The sequence below is a fragment of the Ornithorhynchus anatinus genome, chromosome 11 (genome assembly GCF_004115215.2).
Source record: "Ornithorhynchus anatinus isolate Pmale09 chromosome 11, mOrnAna1.pri.v4, whole genome shotgun sequence".
NCBI classification, from domain to species: domain Eukaryota; kingdom Metazoa; phylum Chordata; class Mammalia; order Monotremata; family Ornithorhynchidae; genus Ornithorhynchus; species Ornithorhynchus anatinus.
In genome coordinates, this window is record NC_041738.1 from 9568078 (window position 1) to 9590591 (window position 22514).

At 47.7% G+C, this 22514-nt stretch overlaps 1 protein-coding gene across 4 annotated transcripts in view; it reads right to left on the reverse strand.

Annotated features, from left to right (window-relative positions):
* The window catches only part of APLP2 (amyloid beta precursor like protein 2), a 76646-nt gene that overhangs the window by 18513 nt on the left and 35619 nt on the right, over positions 1–22514 (reverse strand). For 2 of the 4 annotated variants that reach the window (XM_029074573.2, XM_029074574.2), the window contains exons 2-7: positions 15363–15536; positions 14328–14457; positions 7678–7790; positions 5520–5728; positions 4774–4994; positions 2081–2248 (exon numbers count right to left, since the gene is read on the reverse strand). In XM_029074573.2, coding sequence (XP_028930406.1) covers positions 2081–2248; positions 4774–4994; positions 5520–5728; positions 7678–7790; positions 14328–14457; positions 15363–15536 — 1015 coding nt within the window. The remainder of the gene's footprint in view (positions 1–2080; positions 2249–4773; positions 4995–5519; positions 5729–7677; positions 7791–14327; positions 14458–15362; positions 15537–22514) is intronic. The other 2 variants (XM_029074576.2, XM_029074575.2) reach the window with 1 other exon arrangement.

The following is a 22514-nucleotide window of genomic DNA, read 5'->3' on the forward strand; positions in this document are numbered from 1 at the left end:
AGAACCAGCTTTCAGACCAGCAAAGAGAGATGAAAGAGCGGTCACGATTCCTAGCCCGGTACCTCGTGTGCGGTGGGAACTTAATAAGTAAACTAGAAGTTCCAGGTCAGGCTCTTGCTGGTATTCTAATGAAATGGGAAGGCCAAGGAAAACCACAAATTCTTGCCGGGTTTGGACTCTGCCCAGATTGAACCCTAGATGCAGTGGGGCCGCCCCTTCTTGGATCCCGACTATGAGACAAAGCAGCCATTTCCCTCTCTCTTCACCGTGGGGCAAGCCGCTAAAGATATCCAGCCCCTATCCATGTTGATTCTGCAGGGATCGGTCCACAGCCCTCAGCACTCTGTTCCTCCCCCTTTAAAGATGGAACAGACATGGACCATTCTTTCCAGGAACACAAAACGATGTTGATGCTCCATGACACTACCCCCTGGACAAAGGGAATCGCTGCCCCTCAAGTGCTCACTGTGTGTCAGCCACTCTACTGAGCGCTGGGATAGATAAAAGCTAATTAGGTTAGACAAAGTCCATGTCCCACATGGGGCTCACAGTCTTAATCTCCATTTTACAGTTGAGGTAACTCAGGCACAGAAGTTAAGAGCCTTGCCCAAGATCACACAGCAGACAAGAGGTGGAGCTAGGTTTAGAAGCCAGATCCCTCTGACTCCAAAGCTCATGTTCTATCCGTTAGACAACACTGCTTCTCTAAGGCTTGAAGTAAAGGACCCGTTGTTTCTGGCTTCTTATAGGTCTCAAACTCACGGGCCAATGTCTACGATTAGCAAGCATAAAAATGGACTGGAAAACACTGCTTCTTTGCCGGCCCTATACAGGTCTCTCCTTCCACCTGGTCTAATTACTGATTGCCTGAAGCAAGTTTTATACCGTGAGGCATCAATTTCCCCCTCCAAACCCTGCAAAACAGGACAGATTTCTTTGCCTCAAGCTTCCAAGACCCACAGATTTTCCTTCCCAACTTGCAGCCACATCAGCTGCCTGAGGCTTGAGTTGAGGAGCCAGGGTGGTAAACAGGTTTAACTCGACAGAGAAACTGCCAGGCCCTAGATAATACAAAAAGCTTTTCAAAACAGCTTTAATGGTAGCTGAAGTGGAAGTACTAAGAACCCACGAATCAGATTAAGGAAATTAAAAAAATACATATATCTTGTTTTGGGCTAGAGACAGCAGGGCTGGGGGGAAGGGAGGGAGTTTTATTATTTGACTTAAAAAGCTATCAGAAATGGATGCCAAAACCCTGAGAGCAAAATACCGGGCTCAAGTACCGGCTCGTCTTTCTAATGGATTCCAGAACGGGGAACCAGAACAGTGGTCCCCTGCAGCATTTCCAAGTACACTGAAAAGACCCACAGGAGGAGGGAGGAAGGGGTTCTAGGCAAGGTGCAGAGTACGGCCCCAGCACCCAAGAAACGAAGGCCGTCTTCTTGACCGTGTGCTTAGAAAAAGTCCCATTCCTGAGCTGATGACCTAAGACTAGAGAACGAGGCCATCCCATCCCCCTCCCAACCTATCCGACTGTTCCTTTCCACTGTTGCGAGTTTTGTGCCCTGCCCCAAGGCCCAGAGAGGCAGGAGGCAGAGGGGGGTACTGTAGGGGAGGCACGCAAGCCAGGAGTCTAGAGTCCTAGATACCCAGATTCCTGTGATTCAAAGAGGCCAGGGAACCGGGCCTGTGTAGATGCTCGATGGTGCCCTGGTCTCCCTCGATCACCGCCGCTGCCCTGCAGCATGGGTACTTTCTGGCCAACCCTAGACCGTGGAAGGCTTCTACTGGCACGGCCAGCAGGCCATGGCCTGTCGGGGTCCCGTGCTCACGTCGGGAAGCGCACGTCCACGAGCCGACACCCAGGAAGGGGGAGAGAGGGTACATGGAGACACCACTCTGAACAGGGCCAAGCCTAAGATCAGGGAAGCACAGAGACAGGAGACAAAAGACGGCAGGTGTCAGAATCAGCGGCTCACACTACACAGAGAAGGGCAAGGGGACTGGCCAGAGAGGAGGAGACAGGACGCCGGACAGGACGGTGGCTTGCGGCATCGAGCCAGCGCAAGGCAGGACTTACTCATCATCTTACACACAGCCATACAATAGTCCTCTGACTCAAAATTGTTCCTGTTTCCTCCGCAGCCGCCATATATAAAGCGCACGCACTTTCCCTTGGAGAAGTCGAAGTACCAGCGGGGTATCACGGCCCGGCAGGGCCCTGTCATCGCTTCCTGGGAGCAGACAGCTGTGTGGAGACGGGTGAGAAGGTCAGCGGGGGAGAAGCAGCTTCGGACTCTTCCAAGGGCTATGCTCGGTTTCCGCGAGGGTTTGGGGCCGGGCCACGATCTGGGGAGCAATCTTCAACGGCGTGACTTCCACGACGCAACACTTTGTGAGAGCGAGATGCTCACGTAAGGAAGCAGGGGAGGGAGTGGGAGTGCTGGTAAAGAAAGGCGGGGCGACAGCCCCGATCCCGGGGAAGGAAGGATTCAGGAGGGGTGAGCTCTGTGGCAGTCGCTACCTTCTCGTTCAGGATCTCACCGGTCGACTGGAGGACCCGCGATTCTCACCGACAATTTAGGAGTTGAAGATTCGAGGCTCTACGGACTGCGGGGGCGAGCCCTTACTGTAAGCCCAGGTGGCTTTAAACACACCTGCAGTTCAGAAGTTTGGGGCATTAAAGACTTGTGAGGCAGTGGATTTGGGCTTGCCATTGTTCTTGTCTGTCCATCTCCCCCGATTAGACTGTAAGCCCGTCAAACGGCAGGGACTGTCTCAATCTGTTGCCGACCTGTTCATCCCAAGCGCTTAGTACAGTGCTCTGCACATAGTAAGCGCTCAATAAATACTATTGAAACCTGAGAAAGAGATGGTCTCCCTAGTGTCTAGAATTTGGTGTGACCAATCAGAAACAAAACTAATGGTCAATCAACATGTACGAATCAGAGACAGTGCTGAAAGTCACAGCTCGCCCGCTAAACTCGATCGACAAAATCCAAAACTTCACTGTCAATAAGTCACCAGACCAGCCGTCTCTCCTCTGCCTCGAGAGGATCCTTCATTAGAAGGAAAGTAAATCCGTCTGGCCAGAGACCATCTTTAGCTCATCGGGATCAGTCTCTAACCCCACAGCAACCCCCTTGGTGACTCAAGGAGCTGCCTGGTTAGTTCCATCCTTCCTCTCTTCCACCTCCAGGACCGGTCTTGTTGACGACTGGTGCTTGGGACGACCTCACATCAGGTGTCCATTTTTGACCCACTGACACCAAATACCATCCATCTCATTTCCAGTGAGAGAGCTTGCCAGCCCGTTCTATGTTTTACCAATATAAAAAGTACCCCAGTCCTTAATCAGTACACTGACGACGATATTTCTATTCAGCCCCTCCCCCATGAAGACGCTTATCCGCAGAGATAAATGTCCTTCTGGAAAGAGCAGGTGACAGAGTAATCCTGACTCTGCTGACTGCTGTGTGACCTGGGGAAAGTCACCTCTCTGGACCTCACTTGCCTAATCTGTAAAATGGGGATTAAATACCTGTTCTCTCTCTGACTATGAGCCCAATTTGAGAAAGGGGCTAGGTCTGATCTGACTGAATTATATTACCTCCCGCACTTAGTACAATGGTTGGCACATAGCAAGAACTTAAACACCACCTTCGGCATTATTCTTGTTAGGTCTATCACCCAGAAACTATAGGGGTATCTGAATTCTGAACTGAAAATAAATGGGAGGGGATAATATGGCTATGAGCAGAATGTTTGTGGTGGGGTTGGGGTTTTCTCTGTGGAAAAATACTGTTGTCTACCCACCAAGGATGGAAATCTTGACCAGTCCAGACAAAGCGGGATCCCTGATCTCTCTGCCCCAGAACTGGCAGGAAGTCAAGACAACAAAACCCAAGTGGCTCCAAAAAAGCAGGGTGGGTATGCCTAGCCCACCTACATCCTCTACCCAGACTAATAATAATACTAATAATAATATTAATAATAGTGGTACTTAAGAGCTTACCATGTCCCAAGCACCACACTAAGAGCTCAAGTAGTTAAATGATAATCAGGTCCCACATGGAGTTCACAGTCAAAGTTGAAGGGAGGACAAGTATTGAACCCCTGTTTTGCAGATAAGGAGACTGGAGCCCAGAGAAGTCACTCAGCAGGGAAGTTGCAGAGCCGGGGTCAGAACCCAGATCCTTTGACTTCCAGGTCCCTACTCTTTCCACCAGGTCATACGGCTTCTCCCAGCTTATAATAATAATAATGTTGGTATTTGTTAAGGGCTTACTATGTGCAGAGCACTGATCTAAGCACTGGGGCACATACAGGGAAATCAGGTTGTCCCATGTGAGGCTCACAGTTAATCCCCATTTTACAGATGAGGTAACTGAGGCACAGAGAAGTTAAGTGACTTGCCCACAGTCACACAGCTGACAAGTGGCAGAGCCGGGAATCGAACCCATGACCTCTGACTCCCAAGCCTGGGCTCTTTCCACTGAGCCAGGCTGCTTATGCAAATCACATCTTCCTGATTCAACCCCACATCTTCCTCGCAAGATGTCACCTGCCAGGCAGTTGGCCAGGGACCCTGCCCAACTGCCAACTTACCACCAAATGTTCCTGAGAGTTAATCCCACCTTCCAAAGCAAACGTCATCGGCTTTACCGGACGAAATCAGTAGTTAAGGTGGAACGTGCAACGCGGAGCCCATCCACCTGGATTTGAAATCTTAAACCACAGCTCACACACCAAAGGGAGCCTGGGGCTAGTTACCTTTCGCATCGTGGCTGATTTCCTTGTCAGAGACGGTCCTGTCATTGCCGGGCTCTGTCGGGGTCTCTTCATTGTAGTCATCCACTTTATAGCTATCATAGTAGTAATCGCGATCTTCCACCACTTCTTCCTCCTCCTCCCCTTCTTCGTCCTCTTCCTCTTCATCCTCTTCAATGGTTGCTTCTGTAAAGTCTTCTACATCTGCCTCGGTAGGAAATTCGCTACGGTACCACAATGAGAAAGACAGGTCAATGCTAGCCCTCTAAGCTTCACTGCAGAAAACAATGCCCTTTTTCTTCAGTCAAAACAGTCTGGGAGAGGAAAGGAATTTTTTCCCCCCACTCTAAAAAAGAGGGTGCTGTTTGTTGAACTTTTACCAGCCACACCTGCAATGTCAACGGGAGTAGTAATATTTTGGCCTGGAGCAAGGTAAATACGACAGGAGCCAAGAGGGCTGAGGGACCAGCCAGAGAGGAATGCTCGCTGGCTTAAACCGGGACCGCAAAGCTGCGGGAAAGAACTCGATCTCAGGAAAGGACGTGCCCTCCTCGGAGACTGAAGGGCTGGCGCGGCACCTCTGCAAGCTGTCAGCTCGTTATGGGCAGGAATGTGTCTGCTAATTCTATGTCCTCTCCCAAGCGCTTAGTTCAGTGCTCGGCACAAAATAAGCGCTCAATAAATCTGACTGATTGCAGAGGAACATCAGTTCCTGCTCAGGCAGGGCTAATGTGGGAACAGAGGTTTACCTTTTATAAAGATCGTAATCTTCATCTTCGCCCTGCTCGTCGTCATCGTCGTCGTCGTCCTCCTCCTCCTCCTCTTCCTCCCTCGAGAGGGCGGTGTCGACGGTCTTGGTCTGGGGACAGCACACGTACTCTGTGCCATGGAACCGGTCCACACCACAAGGCAGCAGCATGCCGTAACTATGCAGGGTCATGCCCTGGGTCAAACACGCCTGAAGGGAAGTGAGACCAAAGGGGAAGGCCCAGTGAGGTTAAGCCAGACATGCCTTTTCCCCAAATATCTCCCCCAACCCCACCAAAATAGTGTTTATTTCCAAATACCGTGGTTCTACACATCACCCCCCGACACAATAGAGTTGGCTCGAACATAACAGACTTCTCCCATATCTTTAAACTCAACCCATCATCTTCCTTTGAAAACCCCTCAAACGAGCCAGTGACCAAATAGATGTAGAAGCAGCTTGGTCTAGTGGAAGGAGAACAGGCCTGGGAGTCAGGGGTCCTTGGTTCAATCCCGGCTCCGCTGCTTACCAGCCGTGTGACCTTGGGCAAATTATTTAACTTCTCGGGGCCACAATTCCCTCATCTGCAAAATGGGGATTCAATACTTGTTCTCCCTCCCACTCAGAATGGGAAACTCATATTGGACCCGATTATCTTGTTTCTAACCCAGTGCTTAGTTCAGTGCTTGGCACATAGCTTAAATTCCACAATTATTATTATCATTGACCAAAATACGCAGTAATCATTAAATCTGCTCTGAATGGAGGTCAGAATGGAGGGATGGGGAGAAGGGAGTAGCAGACCTGGCTGGCCCAAACAAAAGATTGCCAAGCACTGGATATCGGGGGTGAGTCGTGAACTTTCTGAGAACACATCGCGGGGCAGGCATGTTGACGCTAATCTATTTACTCTAGCCTGAATCAACCCAGGAGCCACATCAGAGTTGACGAGACAGAGTACGGGGGAAAAAGGGAATTTCCTTCAGCAAACTGTTAACGCAATCTATGAACCAAGAGTCAGGGTTGCCTTGCATTATTTACTTTGCAGAAAGTGACAAAAAAAAATCGGAAGATTCTGGATGGGATTTGATATAGATAACCCATAACAGGGTTCCAGAGGGCAAGCCAAGCTTCTACCAGCCAAGGCTGAAATCAGTCAATCAATCAATCGTATTTATTGAGCACTTTCTGTATGCAGAGCACTGTACTCAGTGCTTGGAAGAGTACTATACTGTATACAACTATACAGTAGACAGACATTCCCTGCCAACAATGAGCTTACAGTCTAGAGGACGTAAGAGCAGCTGAAAGGCAACTCAGGAGACACTGGGCTCCCTTTCTCCCTGCCACCTACACGTTTCCTGACACATGTTGACTGCTGAGGTCTGTAAACAAGAAAGGATAACTTTCCTTTCAAATTTTCTACTTCATTTGAAACTTCAAGTACAAGAGTACAAGGTAAGGGTTGGGGTGACTGTAACCACCTCCAAAAGAGTATACCGTTGAAATCTGCTAACTTATCACCTCTCTCAGAAGTCTTCTTGCAAAGTCACAATGGGTTCAGATCCCTCACTAGGGTAATAATGATGATGATAACAATGACTACAACAATAGTGCCATCTGTTAAGTGTTTGCTATTTACTGAGCCATGGGGTAGAATAATCAGGATGGACACTGTTCTTGTCCCACAATGGGCTCTCTGTTTAAGACGGAGGGCAAACGGTATTGAATCCCCATTATATAGATGAGGAAGTGGAGGCCCAGAAGTGAAGTGACTTGCTTAAGGTCACCCGGCAGTCAAGGGGCAGAGCCGGGATTAGAACCCAGATTGTCTGCCTCCCAGGCCTGTGTTCTTTCCACTAAATATGCTGATTCTCCTGGCAATCAACAATATTTATTGAGTGTTTACTATGTGCAGAGCACAGCATTAAGCACTGGGGAGAGTACAATATAACAAAACTGGTAGGCATGTTTCCCCACCCACCACAGTGGCAATGTGCCCATCTTAGAGCTGGTTTGGTAGTTATTTGAACTCATCTCTACCCCTATTTTTGACAATCAACTTCCCCCTTGAATGGGTATTTAGTAACACGGTTTACTCTTCCGGATCCCCTCTTCCCACCCTACCCTATCAATCCTGGTTCTGCATCGATTCTTACCTCTGTGGCCACTGTATGCCAATGCTGATGAGACTCACACACTTCCAACCGCTCTTTGTGGAAAAACCTGCACTTCTCAGGAACCAACAGAACATCACTTACAAACTCTCCCACTGGAAAAAAAAAAGAGAGTGAAGCATGATCAGAACCAGTCAACTCCCATACTAAGCAGGGGTAATCAGCAGGGCATGTAGTCACCCTCACAGCCACTACTACATTGAGGAAAACCATGCCAGTGCTGACCTAACTCATGGAGGTTCATGGTCTGGTGAACAGACAACCTGTCTGGGAAGCAGAGGAACTGGGTTGTTCTAATGCCTCCACTTGTCTCCTGTGGGACTTTGGGCAAGTCACCTCACTGAGCCTCAGTTTTCTCACCAGTTAAAATGTGGATAAAATACATGTTCTCCCTTCCCCGGAGACTGTGAACCGCCTGTGGGACAGGGACAATCTGATCATCTTGGTATCTACTACAGTGATTAGCAGATAAGCCCTTAACAAGTACCATTAAAAGGAGGGAGGGGCTGATGGTCCCCACTGTTTTATGAGTTAGACTCCTAGACTTGTTTGTTCCAAGCCTCTGATTTCCTGACAAATCAGGGCTAAAATCATCAAAAATGGCAGTTTTTCTGGCCTATTAGTTCTTTGAAGTTCATCCCCAGAACACCTTCCCTAAAATTTCTGCTCCCCTCTCTCTTCCCACCCCCTCCCCGAAGAGGTCATTGAGAAGTTGGTGTCTCTGGTGAGAGGCCCTCTGGCCAAAGTAACTGGCCTCCTTGAGTTTGGGGGATAATTGTGAAATAGATCCCAAATTATATCAATTTACAAACTAATGTTCAGCCACCCACAGAAACAGCTGCAGCTAACCTAGGAGAGTCAGAAAAGATGGAGTGACAGAGGTTGGTGCTGAATACACGATTTTAGAGAATACCCATTTCATGACCAATCTCAATTCTAGGCAGACACATTCAGTTTCAAGTTCGAGACTAAGGTTGGGAATAATTAGTTCTTAGCTGAAGACTAACACAGGTCAAACTAATTTAAACCCTCACAAGAGAGATCATAAATTTTAAACTTTGTTCTGCCAACTAATCTTTTGTCTGCTGCCTCTAGACTGGAATACTCCTTGTGATCAGGCAACATATCTACCAACTGTTTTGTTGTGCTTTCCCAATCACTTAGTACAGTGCTCTGCATATAATAAGCAGTCAATAAATACCACTGATTGATTCCAACAGAAGTAGTTTCTACCTGCCGTCCTTAACATGCGGGTGGCTCCACACCCATTCTGACCAAACCAAAAATAATAATAGTGGTATTTATTAACCGCTTACTATATGCGAAGCACTGTTCTAGGCAATGGAATAAATATAAGGTAATCAGGTTGGACACGGTCCCTGTCTGACATGGGCTCACAGTCTTGATCCCCATTTTACAGATGAGGTAACTGAGGCCCAGAAGTGAAGTGACTTGCCCAAGGTCACACAGCACACATGTGGGAGTCGGAGACGTGGGTTCTAAACCCAGCTCCGCCACTTCTCTGCAGTGTCCTTGGGCAGGTCACTTCACTGGGCCTCAGTACCCACTGCACTCTCCCAAGCGCTTAGTACAGTGCTTTGCACACAGTAAATGTTCCAAAAAATGATTGGCACCTTTACCTGGAGCAGGGATACACTAGCTCATTTCTCCTGGGGCTGTCCTGCTACCAGTGCTGCTGGAAAGTCCTAAGGAAGTAGTAATACTAATAACAGTATCAGTAATGACAATAATAATGGCATTTGTTAAATGCTTCCTATATGCCAAGGACTGTACTAAGTGCTCGGGTCGATACAGGATAATCAGGGCCCACATGGGGCTCACAGTCTAAATAGAAAGGAGAACAGGTACTGAATCCCCATTTTGCAGGTGAGGGAACTGAGGAAGAGAAGTGAAGTGACTGGCCCGCAGTCATGCAGCAAGTAATTGATAATTCAGGATTAGAACCCAGGTCCTCTGATTCCCAGGCTCATGCTGGGGCCAGAACTTTAACCATTTTGGACTTTACCCATGCTCCTTTCCCTAGGCTACACTGCTCCTCTACCCAACTGAACAGACTGGAAAGCACAGACTTTTTTCCAGCCTGGATTTTTACGCCTTACAGCTCTAACTCCAGGAGGAAGGTGGAGGAGGTCTTAGCCCAAAGCAGGAAACCACAGGGCCCACGCCTTCCACTTCAATGGCATATACTGAGAGCTTACTGCACGCAGAGCACTGTACTAAGCGCTTGGGAGAGTACAGAGTTGGTAGACACGTTTCCTGCCCACAAGCTTACAGTCACAGGGGGAAACAGACATTAAGATGAATTCACAAACTAATATATCATCTATAGGCAGTGGGAGAGGCTCTCCCAGGACCAATAACAAGGCAGCAGCCTTGGATGGCTGTGGCAGCAGCTTGGCGGGGAGGGGAGGAGGAGGGATACCGTCTGCCCGCCCACCCACGGGGGGGGGGGCAGTACACAGCCCCAGGAGCAGCTACTGTAGTCCCCTGTCCAATAACTTTGAGCAAACACATGCCCTCCGGGGAAGTTCCCACCTGGTGGAACGTTCACCCTCTACAGGTACGACCAAGCCCTCGGGCAGCAGTTTTCTGAGAGAGAAGGCCAATTCTAAGCTGCAGATGGGATTTTTTTTTAAATTTTTTCAACTGCCCTCGTGACAAGGGCCCTTGCTCGGGAACAGGAAGGCTTGACGGCATCAGGGACGGGGTGTACAGGTGCTGAAATTTATGCTGCAGCCGCCTGGGGGTCGGGTCTGACTTGGCTGACAGTTAGTCCAGATATTTTACACAGTCCTAGGAGGCAGGATGCCAAACTGGCCCTGAAGCCACTTGAGCTATTATCATTTTGAAGCAGCTTTTGGACAAGTCCTTGAAAATATTGCTGGCTGGTGCTTGCTGCCGCCCTGTCCCCTCCACATGACCCTCTCCCCACAGATCACTCCTTTCTCAGGCGCTGTATGAGCAATCAGTAGCTTGCCTTTTCACACTTCACCAAGCTTTGATCATTCCCTTGTTTACTTTATAGTTCACCAGCAGGCAATTACTAGCACCTTAGGAGGAAGTGAGGGCAATTTGGGAGGGGAATAGTAGGATTCAATTTCCACTCTATTATTTCCCTTATCCGTATTTTAACATCTACCTCCCCCTGAAGACTGTGAGCATCTTATGGGCAGGGGTCATGTCTACCAACTATAGGATGGTACCTTCCCAAACGTTCAGTGCAGTGGTCTGCATGCAATAAGCACTCAATAAATACCACTGATTGACTGATTTTCAGCTGCTACCCAATTCCAGTCTGAATCTGCCAATAATTCTGATCAGGCCTTCGACCAAGTGCAACGAACAATTCATAGGTGAGCCAAGTGATCAATGGTACTGATGGAGTCCCGATGAAAACAAAACTACGCTCAGGGCTGGCCCAAGGTTTTGGAAGGTGAATGAGCAATGCACAGTAATCAGATCAACACAGTTCCTGACCCATGACCAAAGAGATGGGGAGAGCAGGTATCTTATACCCATTTGACAGATAGAGAAGTGGAGGCCCAGGGCACTTAAGTAACTGGGGTCCAAAGGTAGAGCTGGGACTTGGACCCAATTCTCCCGCTTCCTGGGCCTGTGGCTTGGGAGGAAAGTGAAGGAATACAGCCCTTAAAACCAAGTCCTCAAATCCTCCCATTTGAAAAAAAGAAAAAAAAATTCAACACAACATATCCACGGTATCTATAAAAGGAGCACTAAAGCTAGCCACGTGATAAATGTTCATTTCCCCAACAAGGTACTCTTTTTTTTTTTTAACCAATCTCACGGATCATCAATAATGTCGAGTTGGCTTACCCACCGGATCTATAATTTGTAACTCTGAAAAGTCACACATTTGGCAAACAGAGAAGGCTGTTAAAAGGTTTCTGTGGTAGGGTGGCTCTTAATTGCCGCCGCGAAGCAAGCGCAGAGTTACAGCGGGCGCATCATTGTTCTGGTGCAGTGTCAAGGATGGAGAGCTGTCTTATTAAAAGCGCGTTAACTGTACAAGTCCCCGGCCCTCTTCAGCCTGAGTGTTCACAGTCCTCAAAGCCATCCTCTCCCTACTTCAGTCTGTCTAAGACAAGTCTCTCCAGGTGCAGCTTTTGAAGTCAATTGAAAAGCTGCAAGAGGAGAAATGGCTCTTGGGGGATTAAATCCCATCTACAGATGTTGGCGCAAATTTGTTGGAGGAAAGCAGGAGTGGGAAGCGCCTGATGATTTGCCAAGGACTTGATGAAAGGTGTGGCTGCGGGGTGAGGGAACTGTGACCACCCGGTGAGAAAACTGCTCCGATCAAACACAATTTCGGTTCTACTGATTTCAAACCAACTCCCCTGCCTCGAGTCAAAGTTTTTCAAGCATTGGCATTGGAAGAATTAGCCCAGAGCTCCTTTTCTTCCCCAGTTAGCTCAGCAGTTCTGGATAATTTTTTTTTTTTAGGGGGGAGAGGGAAGATGAGGAACCTAGTGGAAATAGCAGGGGCCTGGGTGCCAGAAGACCTGGATTCTTCCAAATACTTAGTACAGTGCTCTGAACACGGTAAGTACTTAAATACCACTGACTGACTCATAATCGCGGCTCCCCCATTTCCTTGCTGTGTGATCTTAGGCAAGTCATTTGACTTCAGTACTCTAGAGTTTCCTCATCTGTAAAACAGAGATGAAATACCCGTGCTCCTTCCGACTTAGATTGTAAACCCTGTGTGGGACAGGGACTGTGTCTGACCTGATTGTCTTGTATCTACCCTAGTGCTTAGTATAGTGTTGGGTACAGAGTAAACACTTAATACCACAGTGATTATCCAGAGCTTAGAACAGTGCTCAGCACATAGTAAGTGCTTAACAAAGATCATCATCATCATTATTACAGGGTAAGTCCTTAATTATAGTATTTCATGGTGGAGAGTGGGGAGGCAGTGTGTTGAACTGCATAAAAGTGTAGTACGGCGCTCTGCAGACAGTAAACGCTCAATAAACATCACTGACTGACTGCACAACAGAAGTCAAACCTAGGTTGGATGGTCTAGGGTAGACTATTCATCAAAAATGTAGACAAATACATTCCTCCAGCCTTCCCAAACCAGGGAGGGCGGGAAACTGAAGGCGTGGCAGGGACTTGGGCAGACGATGGGGTCGGTGTCCCAGCAATGCATAGGTGGTGGCAGACTTGGCAGTCACCAGCCAGTGGGAGGCCAGAAAGGACAGGAAGTCCAAGAGCACTGTTGGAGTGGATGGTTAAAGGATAGATCAGGAGAAACCGGGGGCAGAAGGAGGGGTGTTCTTGGACAGGCTGAACTAGGATAACTGGTTTCCATGTTGAGTCTTGGGGGAAACAGGTTTTTTTCCTCTAGACCATAAGCTCGGTGTGGGCAGGGTACTTTACCATCTTGGTTGTACTGCACTCTCCCAAGCGCTTAGTACAGTGTTCTGCACAGAGTAAATATTCAATAAATACCACAGATTGATTAAAATGTATTTGTTAAACACTTACAATGTGTCAAGCACTGTGTCAAACACCGGAATAGATACAAATCAATCAGGTTAGAAACAGTCCCTATTTCACGGGGTTCTAAGTCAAAGTAGCAGGGAGAACAGGGACTGAATCCCCATTTTAGAGATGAGGAAATAGGCACAGAGAAGTTAAGTGACTTGCCCAAAGTTATAGCACAGACAGTTGGAGGAGTCGGGATTAGAACCCAGGTTCTTTGACTCCCGTGCCCGTGCTCTTTCCACTAAACCACTCTGTTTCTGTTTACTATGTGTACATCACTAAATTAAATGCTGGGAAAGAATACATGGGTGGGAATTAGTCACGGTTTCTGGCCCTTGGGGAGGGGACTCACAATCTAAAAATATTAAGGGCTGCATCATATCTTTAGGGCTAACCCTCCTCTGTGCTTTCCCTGCCTGGTACAGATATTTCAGTCTGTCCATACACTATTGCACCATCCCATGCTTCCAAGGTCAAAGCTTTTTCTGAAATATTCTAGGCTTGTTGTATGTGATGACTCAATCAAGATAGGCAGGGCAAAGTTTGACCTAATGAAAGAGCATTGGCCTGGGAGTCAGAGGACCTGGGACCAGTCACTAACTTCTCTGTGCCTCAGTTTCCTCATTTGAAAAATGGGGATTAAATCCTACTCCCACCCTTCTTACACTGTGAGCCCCATGGGGAACAGGAACTATATTCAACCTGATTATCCTGCATCTACCACAGCGGTTAGTACAGCGTTGGGCACATGGTAAGTGCATAACATATTATATTATCGTTATTAGTTAGCCTCAACACTATTCAGCTCTGTCCTACCATGCCTCTCAATCAGTGAATTTGGGGATTGCTATGATGGCAGCAAAAAAACTGCAGGGGAATGGGTGGTCCCCAAGAAAAGCCAGGAGGCAGTTAGTTGAATCGATGAGCAAAAAAGGCTCCCCATAACTCAGGCAGTCTATGTCTTGCCAAAGAATGGGGCTGCCCTGACCTCATCAAGATAACCAGGACTTTGATACCAGGTTGGGGGGAGGTTTTTGTGTGTGTGTGGTGGAGGGGCGGTGCTCAGCTGGGAGCCAGCTGCGGAGTTCAAGTGTCCTTACCGAGGCACTTGAAGGGCATGACGATAAGAGAGTGGCCCTTGCACTGTTTCTTGCCCTTCTTGCACCAGTTGTCAATGCTGACTGGCTGGTTGGCTTCCACCACATTGGTGATCTGAAGCTCTGGATACATCTGCCAACAGAAACAAAAGCAAACATAAGGGCCGATGGCACAAAGTCCAACAGGCTCGTACTAACCCTATGCAGCAACATCTCGGTTGGAAGGACGGGAGACAGACCAAAGAACTGCAGGAAGAGCACAAAGGCAAACAGCCTTTTTATTGGAGGGCTCGAATAGAAATACAACAGTCTTGTAGCTCAAAACAAATCCATTAGATTTTTGTTCCACTTCAACCTCTGACAGGCAGGACTGTAATTTCCTGAACTAAAAGGTTTCTGAGATGGGAACTGTGCTGAAATAACCACACCCACGACTGAGGTCTGGCTTTCTCATTTTCTCCTCCTCCCCTACCCCGGTATACAGGTTTTGGTGAGATGTCAGAACACTTAAGGAGTCTTTTCTTCTAGTCCAGGTCCTGAGCAGCAGGGTTTTTCTAGGTTCACAGTTGGTCCTGATCTCGACTTTAAGCGGAACTGAGTTGAGGGGCTGGGACAACTAACTCCATTCCCTTTATCAGTTAGCCTACTCCCTCATCAACCAGGAGAACCCTTATGGCAGTAGTGCTTTGAGGGACAGGAGCTGCGGGCGGTCCAGGCCTGGGCTCACATTCAGGGTTGCCAGGCTCCTGGCCAACCTCACAGAGGGTCCAGGAACCCGACTCCCCAAATGGAATTCCTTGCTCCCAGAGAGTGGATCCTGCTAGCCTTTAGGGATGGCAGAGAGGGGATGGAGAAACCATCCCCAAAGCTTGATAAAGGGTGAGAGAGAGGTATCATCATTAGCCATTCTAAAATGGTCACTTCTACAATGAAACCATTCAGGCCCCCAGCCGCCTGTACGTTATGAAAGAAAAGCTAGCAAGGAACATCAAGAAAATTTCCACGTCCAAATCAAAACCAACCCACTGATGACCTTACCTCCTGACAGTACTGGAGAACTTCTTCTTTTGTTCTAAAGCAGCTCTTGGTTCCTGTAGTGTCTGGTTCCCATTTCCCGGTCTGGATGTTCACGTGCATATTCAATCTGCCACAGAACATGGCGACCTGAGGCTCGGCCACAGCAAATCCAGTTCCGGCATTAGCTGCGAGGGCCTGCAAGGAAAAGAAAGGTAGAGGGGGAAGCTTGTTTATTATTATTGCTTGTTACAGTATTTGTTAAGTGCTTACTTTGTGTCAAGCACTGTTCTAAGTGCTGGGGTAGCTACAAGTTAATAATAATGTTGGTATTTGTTGAGCGCTTACTATGTGCAAAGCACTGTTCTAAGCACCGGGGGGATCAAGGTGATCAGGTTGTCCCATGTGGGGCTCAGTTTTTAATCCCCATTTTACAGATGAGGTAACTGAGGCACAGAGAAGTTAAGTGACTTGCCCAAAGTCACACAGCTGGCAAGTGGCAGAATCAGGATTCAAACCCCTAACCTCTGATTCCCAAGCCCAGGCTCTTTCCACTGGGCCACGCTGCTTCTCACAAGTTAATCACGTTGGACACAGTCCCCGTCCCACATGAGGCACGCAGGCTAAGTTATTAACATGGATCCATTCCAGAGTCCAACAAGTACCGACTCTCTAAAACTAGGCAAATTCAAGTGACTTGAGGTTTAGTATCTATCATAGGATTCAACCACAGCCCTGCCACAGTCAATCAATGGCATTTATTGAGCTCTTACTGTGTGCAGAGCACTGTACTAAGTACTTGGGAAAGTACAACACAACAGAGTTAGCAGATGCATTCCCTCCAGGGAGCGAAAAACAATAAAATAAATTACGACAGGCGAAGTAATAGAGCATAAGTGTATTTACATAAGTACCGAGGGGTTGGGTGAGTTTTCAAGTGCTTAAGGGGTACCCAGACAAATGCACAGTCCACAGAGAAGGGAGGCCAGATAGGGGAATTAAAGGGCTAGTCACGGAAGGCCTCTTGGAGGAGATAGGATTTTAAAAAGGTTTTGAAGATGGGGAGAATGGTGGACTGCCAGCTATGAAGGGGGAAGGGAGGGCCAAGAAATCCCGTCAGGGAACGTGTCTACCAGCCTTATTATACTGTTATTCATTCATTCCTTTACTGAGCCCTTACTGTGTGCAGAGCACTGTACTAAGTGCTTGGACAGTACAGTTCAGTACTAAAGAGAGACAATCCCTGCCCACACCGGGTTTAGAGTCTAGAAGAGGAGAGACATCAAAAATAAACAGACATCAATATAAATAGAATTATAGATATATACATATATACATAAGTGTTGTGGGACCGGGGGGGGGGGGGAGCAAAGGGAGTGGAAGGGAGGGGGAGCTGAGGAAAAGGGGGGCTTAATCTTGTCCTTTCCCAAGCGCTTAGTAAAGAGCTTCACATAAAGTAAGCACTCAGTCAATACGACTGATCGATTCCCAGCCCCTTAGTACCCTGGACTTCCTGTCTTTGCCCACTCTCAAGAGTTACCCAGACCACAAGATAGGTTAACTCTCTCAGCTTTCCTAATTCCCCAATTTATTTCCCAGTTAGCTCCTCAATTCAGCACTCAGAGTCCCCCGTGACCAACTGGGGACACTAATTAAGGCAGCCCTAATGAAGCAACCTCGGTTGGAATTTTAGATCCAAACCTTCTTGGTCTGCCATCTGAATGGAAGAAAGTATGGTATCTTCTTACACTGAACATCTGGAGCTTGATATTCAAGTCACAAAAATCTAATCCCCACTTCAAACCATTCTGGAGAAACAAATCAACAGACTTATAGCTACTGAAACAAGAAGCCTACACTTAACTTGGCCATACAAGGAAATTGGAGAAAACCAAAAAGTTATCACTGGGCAGGCTTTTTCCCAAGGTACTAACCATACTATAGACAGTATTTATTAAGTGATTACTGTATGCAGAGCACTGTACTAAGTGCTTACTGTTACTGTACTACAGAAGCCACCTAGAGGTAACAAGAAAGCTGGTTAAGATTCAATTGGAAGCTCTTTAAGGGCAGGGACCATGTCTTTAGCTTCCAGAGTGGTGCTTGGCAAACAGCAAGTGCTCCAATGTGTGAATGCAGATTAACAGGGGGTACTCAGGAATTTGCTGAGACTGTCATTCATATTTAAGTGCTTACTGTGTGCACAGCACTGTACTAGGTGCTTGAGAGACTATAATACAATAATAAATGGACACATTTCCTCTCCACAAGCTTACCGTCTAGAGGGGGAGACAGACATTAATTTAAATTAATATGTACATAAATGCTGTGGGGCTGGGAGGGGGGATGAATAAAGGAAGCAACTCAGGGCAATGCTGAAGGGAGTGAGAGAAGAGGAAAGGAGGGCTTAGTAAGGGAAGGTCTCTGGGAGGATATGTGTCTTCAATAAGGCTTTGAAGCGGGGGAGTGAGAAGCAGAGCAAACAATGTTCTCTCTCAACCCTGTTAAGGGGGTGGCTTGCCCCAGTTTCCCAGCCACTGAAGGGCCCTTAAGGTGTCTTGCAACTCTGTCCTCTCCCAAGCACTTGGCATAGTGCTCAACAAAGAATTAAGTGCTCAGCAAATAGCACTGATTGATTGAAAGGATCCTCCCTGTGGGGCTTCAGGCCCTGACTGCAATAAGGGTCTTCAGCCACAGTGCTTTGGGGGTGCCTCTTTTCCTCCCCAATCCCTCCTGGGAGCCAGGGGGTCCAGGGAAGGAGGAAAGGTTTTCTTTGGGGGAAGAGGCTTTCCCTCAGGATTCTTAGGTCATACGGCGTCTCTCAATGGCCCATCCAGCTACTTGCCAACATCTCCAAAGCTCTTCCTCAAACTGCTATTCCTAGCTCCCAAAAGCCATTCTTCCCTCAGGTTTGATAATGGGCAGAGAACGGGTCCGCAGATTCTATTGTGTGTTGAACCCTTCCAAGTGCTTAGTACAGTGCTCTGCACATAGTAAGTGCTCAATAAATACCACTGATTGATAATTCACCTCTGGTGCTTGTTAAATGCTTACTATATGTTCAATAATGTTCTAAGCACTGGGGTAGATACAGAGTAATCATGTCGGACACAGTCCCGCCCCACATGAGGTTCACAATCTAAGTAGGAGGGAGACAGGGGTTGAAACCCCACTTTAAAGTTGAGAAAAGTGATAATAATGTCTATAATAATTGTGGTATTTGTCAAGCATTTACTATGTGTCAGGCATTATACTAAGTGCTGGGGTAGAAACAATATCATCAGGTTGGATACAGCCCCTGTCCCACATGGAACTTATGGTCTTAAACCCTATTTTACAGATGAGGAAACAGACATGGAAAAGTTAAGTGACTTGCCTAAGGTCACACAACAGACAAGTGGCAGAGCCGGGACTAGAACCCAAGTCTCTGACTCCCAGGCCTGTGCTCTTGCCATTAGGCCATGCGGCATGCTTCCCATCATATCTCTCCCGGTCTCTTTCACTGCGACTCAGATCTGAGTCTTGCAGGCTCTTCTATGCCGATCTGCGACAACACATGACCTCACTTGAAATTTATTTTCAGAGATCTGCACAGCCCATTTCTGTCAAATGTCGTAAGGCAGAAACCAGTCCAAATTTAATGGTGAGAATTAGTGACGGGGACAAATAGTGGAAATCTTTATTCACTGAGAGAAAAATGGGACCGTGAATAAGTGAAATTGGGTAAGGCATGTTTAGAAAGTCCAGTGTGCCCAACAGGCCAAGTCAAGGAAGAACTGAAGGGGAAATGGCACCATCTGTGACATTTGGATGGCCACAGATTGAAAAGGAAAAATTAGGTATTTGAGAAGCCTTTACTATGTGCCAGGCACTGTACTAAATGCTGGGGTAGTTACAAACTAATCAGGTTGGACACAGGCCATTTTCCACATGGGGCTCACAGTCTTAAATCCCTGTTTTACAGATGTGGTAGTTGAAGCACAAAAAAGTCAAGTAACTTGCCCACGGTCACACAGCAGTCGAGTGGTGGAGCCACGATGAGAATTCAAGTCCTTTTAACTCCCACGCCTGCACTCTACCCACTAATCTACACTGCTTCCCATTTGAGTTCCTCCGAGTTATGCATCTGCTAGATGACCAACTCAGGCCTAACTGGGTCACTACAATGAAGGGAAAGGGGTGTAGGAGTCAGGTTTTCTGAAACCTTGTGAAAGATGAAGATGCTGGTATGGAACTGCAGAAGACCAGATGAACATTTCCAAATGAGCGCCTAGCTGTTAAATGGACAAACGAATAAATCCAGCCACAAAATGGGGATGGCGTCTCATACATGTATCAACGAGATCAGAAATCATGTGCCAAACAGCGGGGTGCTGGGAAGAGTCGCAGACCACTGAGTTTCAGGCATGTTATAAAAAAAAAATGTCCATTCTGAAGGGAAAGACTGCTGCTGCACAAGGTGACTGATGCTTTCACGTTGTGGTTTTTATGATTATGTTGTGCAGCAGTGAGAGCTGGGTTTGCTAAACAGAGAGGAAAAGGCTCTACTCTTACTTTTATCACTGGATTCCAATGTACTGGGGAAAGGGACAAAGATGAGGGGGAAAGAAAAAAAATTCAAGGTCATGGTCCTAGCAACAGTGACTGCACTTTTACAGTCCTGAACCGAGATATCATCGACGCCCTTGGAACACATTACTGGCCAGAGTTGACGAATTCGGAAATCAATTCCTTTTCCTAAAACAGTGACTTTAGGAATGTGGAATCATCACTGGGTTAGTCTGGAGAAACTCAGCCTCTATGACATCAGAGGACTCTGAAAACCCATTGTGACTGCCCTACGCTTAGATGCCCCAAAAGATGACAATATGCTGAAGGAAAGCTTCTTAGTGAAGAAGCCATTTCCCCCAAATGAATATTCCTCAGTATTTTCATAAGGCCGTCCCCTCCTTTCCTACTTCCAGCTATTTATGGGATGAGGGGCAATCAACACAGGCTTGGTGTCTCCCTAACCCCTCTGCTGCTCCTCTCCAGCACACCCTCCCACCCCCTGGCCCTCCCTGCCCAGGGGCACTGGGCATGGAGGGGGCAGGGAGGGGAGAGGAGGCTGAATTGGCCAGCTCACTGGTCCCTTTGGTAGATTCAGAGAAAGGTCAACCCCTGGCTGGCTCCACACAGCAACCACTGCTTCCATGATGGGGCGCCTCGGATGCCCTATGGTAGCTGCAGCTGGGTGGCCTGAGGCATGGGGGATACGACCCCCGGAATCAAGTTAGAGAACCAGCGAGGTTGTCTGGATAGATCATGGACCTCTGAGTCAGAAACCCCTGGGTTCTAATCCCAGCTCCGCCACTTGTCTGCGGTGTCACCTTGGGCAAATCACTTATCTGTGAATCAATTCCCTCACCTGAAAAATGGGGATGAAGATTGTGAGCCCCACGTGGGACATGGTCTGTGTCCAACCTGTTTAGCTTGCATCTAACCCAGCACTTAATAGAGTGCCTGGTACATAGAATGTGCTTAAATTCCAATTTTAAAAAAAGGGTCAACAGGCAGGATGGATGGGGGACACCAAGAGGCCATTTCCCTCACTCTTCCTCCACCCCACGTACCTGTTTGCCAGGACTAAGCTGAGGCCCAAACTGATGAGAAGCAGTGTGGTCTAGGGAATAGATCATGACCCTGGGAGTCAGAGGCTGTGGATTCTAATCCCAACTCTGCCGCTTGCCTGCTACGTGACCCCAGGCAAGTCAATTGACTTCACTGGGCCTCATTTTCCTCATCTATAAATTGGGGGGGGGGGGGGGGAGTGTTAAATACCCTTTTCCCCCTCCTACTCAGACTGAGAGTCCCAATCAATCGCATTAATTGGGTGCTTACTGTGTGCATAGCATTGTAATAAGCACTTGGGAGAGTACAATATAACAGGCTTGGTAGACGTATTCCATACCCGCAAGTCCCATGAGAGATGGAGACTGTGTCCAACCTCATTAGCTTGTATGCACCCCAGAGCTTAGCACAGTAAGCTCAGTACAGAGTAAGCGCTTACCAAATGCTACCAATATAACGATTCTGCATGGGAAATTGATATTTTGAAGAATTCTTACTATGACGTCTAGTAAATTCTGTATTTGCATACAAAATGCCCACTGGTTCTCGAAGCTCTTTAACTTCCTCCCTCCCTGCCAAACCGACACACACATTTCCCTGCACTGCCAAAGACAGCCGCATTTCCTCTCCCCATGCCTGCATCTCTCCTCCTGTGGAAACAGCCCACGTCTTTTCTTTGGAGGTAGGTGTGAAGGAGATCAGGAAAGGACAACACAAAGCCCCAGGACCCCCACCCCCTTCCTTCCGGCTGGCCACCCTGCCTTTCACATGGAGCCACAGGGTGGGGATTAGAGGAAGGAGGGGAGGAAGCAGGTGCTGCATAGAAGAAAGACTTAGAGCTGATATCAGGAAGCGAGGGAAAATCCCAGTGCTACAACTGCTGGGTTTTCCGCTCCCCTTCCCCACCAAGTCCTGACGTCACAAAAAATCAGGAGATCTAAATTCATACATAAGGAAATTACAGCCGCTTATAATGCACTAGACCAATTCCTAATCAAACACCTCTGTTGCCCTTTTTGAATCAAAAAACAGACAGTGGTGCAGGCCAGACCTGAGAAATTTTGACAAGGTGAGAACTGCAGAAGTCTCCCGGACCTAGATGAAATGCCTGGAAGGACACACTGAACATGTTCACCTCTGGCATATAACAGGAGAGCTGTATTGTGTAAAATGTGTTCCGTCAGCAGGAGGCGGCCAGGCAGTGATGCGTAAGGCAAGTCCTATTTTCCTGACCTGGCTTCTTCTCTCCTTCCTCCACATCTCATACTCCCCTCTCAGCCCTTTTTCAGAGCAAAAATGTGAAGCCCCAACTTTTCAGCAGTTAGTACAGTGCCTGGCATATAGACAGCACTTAATACCATAAAAAAAGAAACCCACCAACTCTCCCCACCCCACATCCCCCAAACCAACCCTCTTATAACCATACTTACTGAGCACTTATTGTGTGCAGAACACAGTACACTTGGGAGAGAGCTGTACGATGCTTTCTAGGGCTCAAAACCCCAGCAACCTATAACAGGACCAACAACAAGCACCTGCAATGTGGCCTAGTGGAGAGAAAGCATG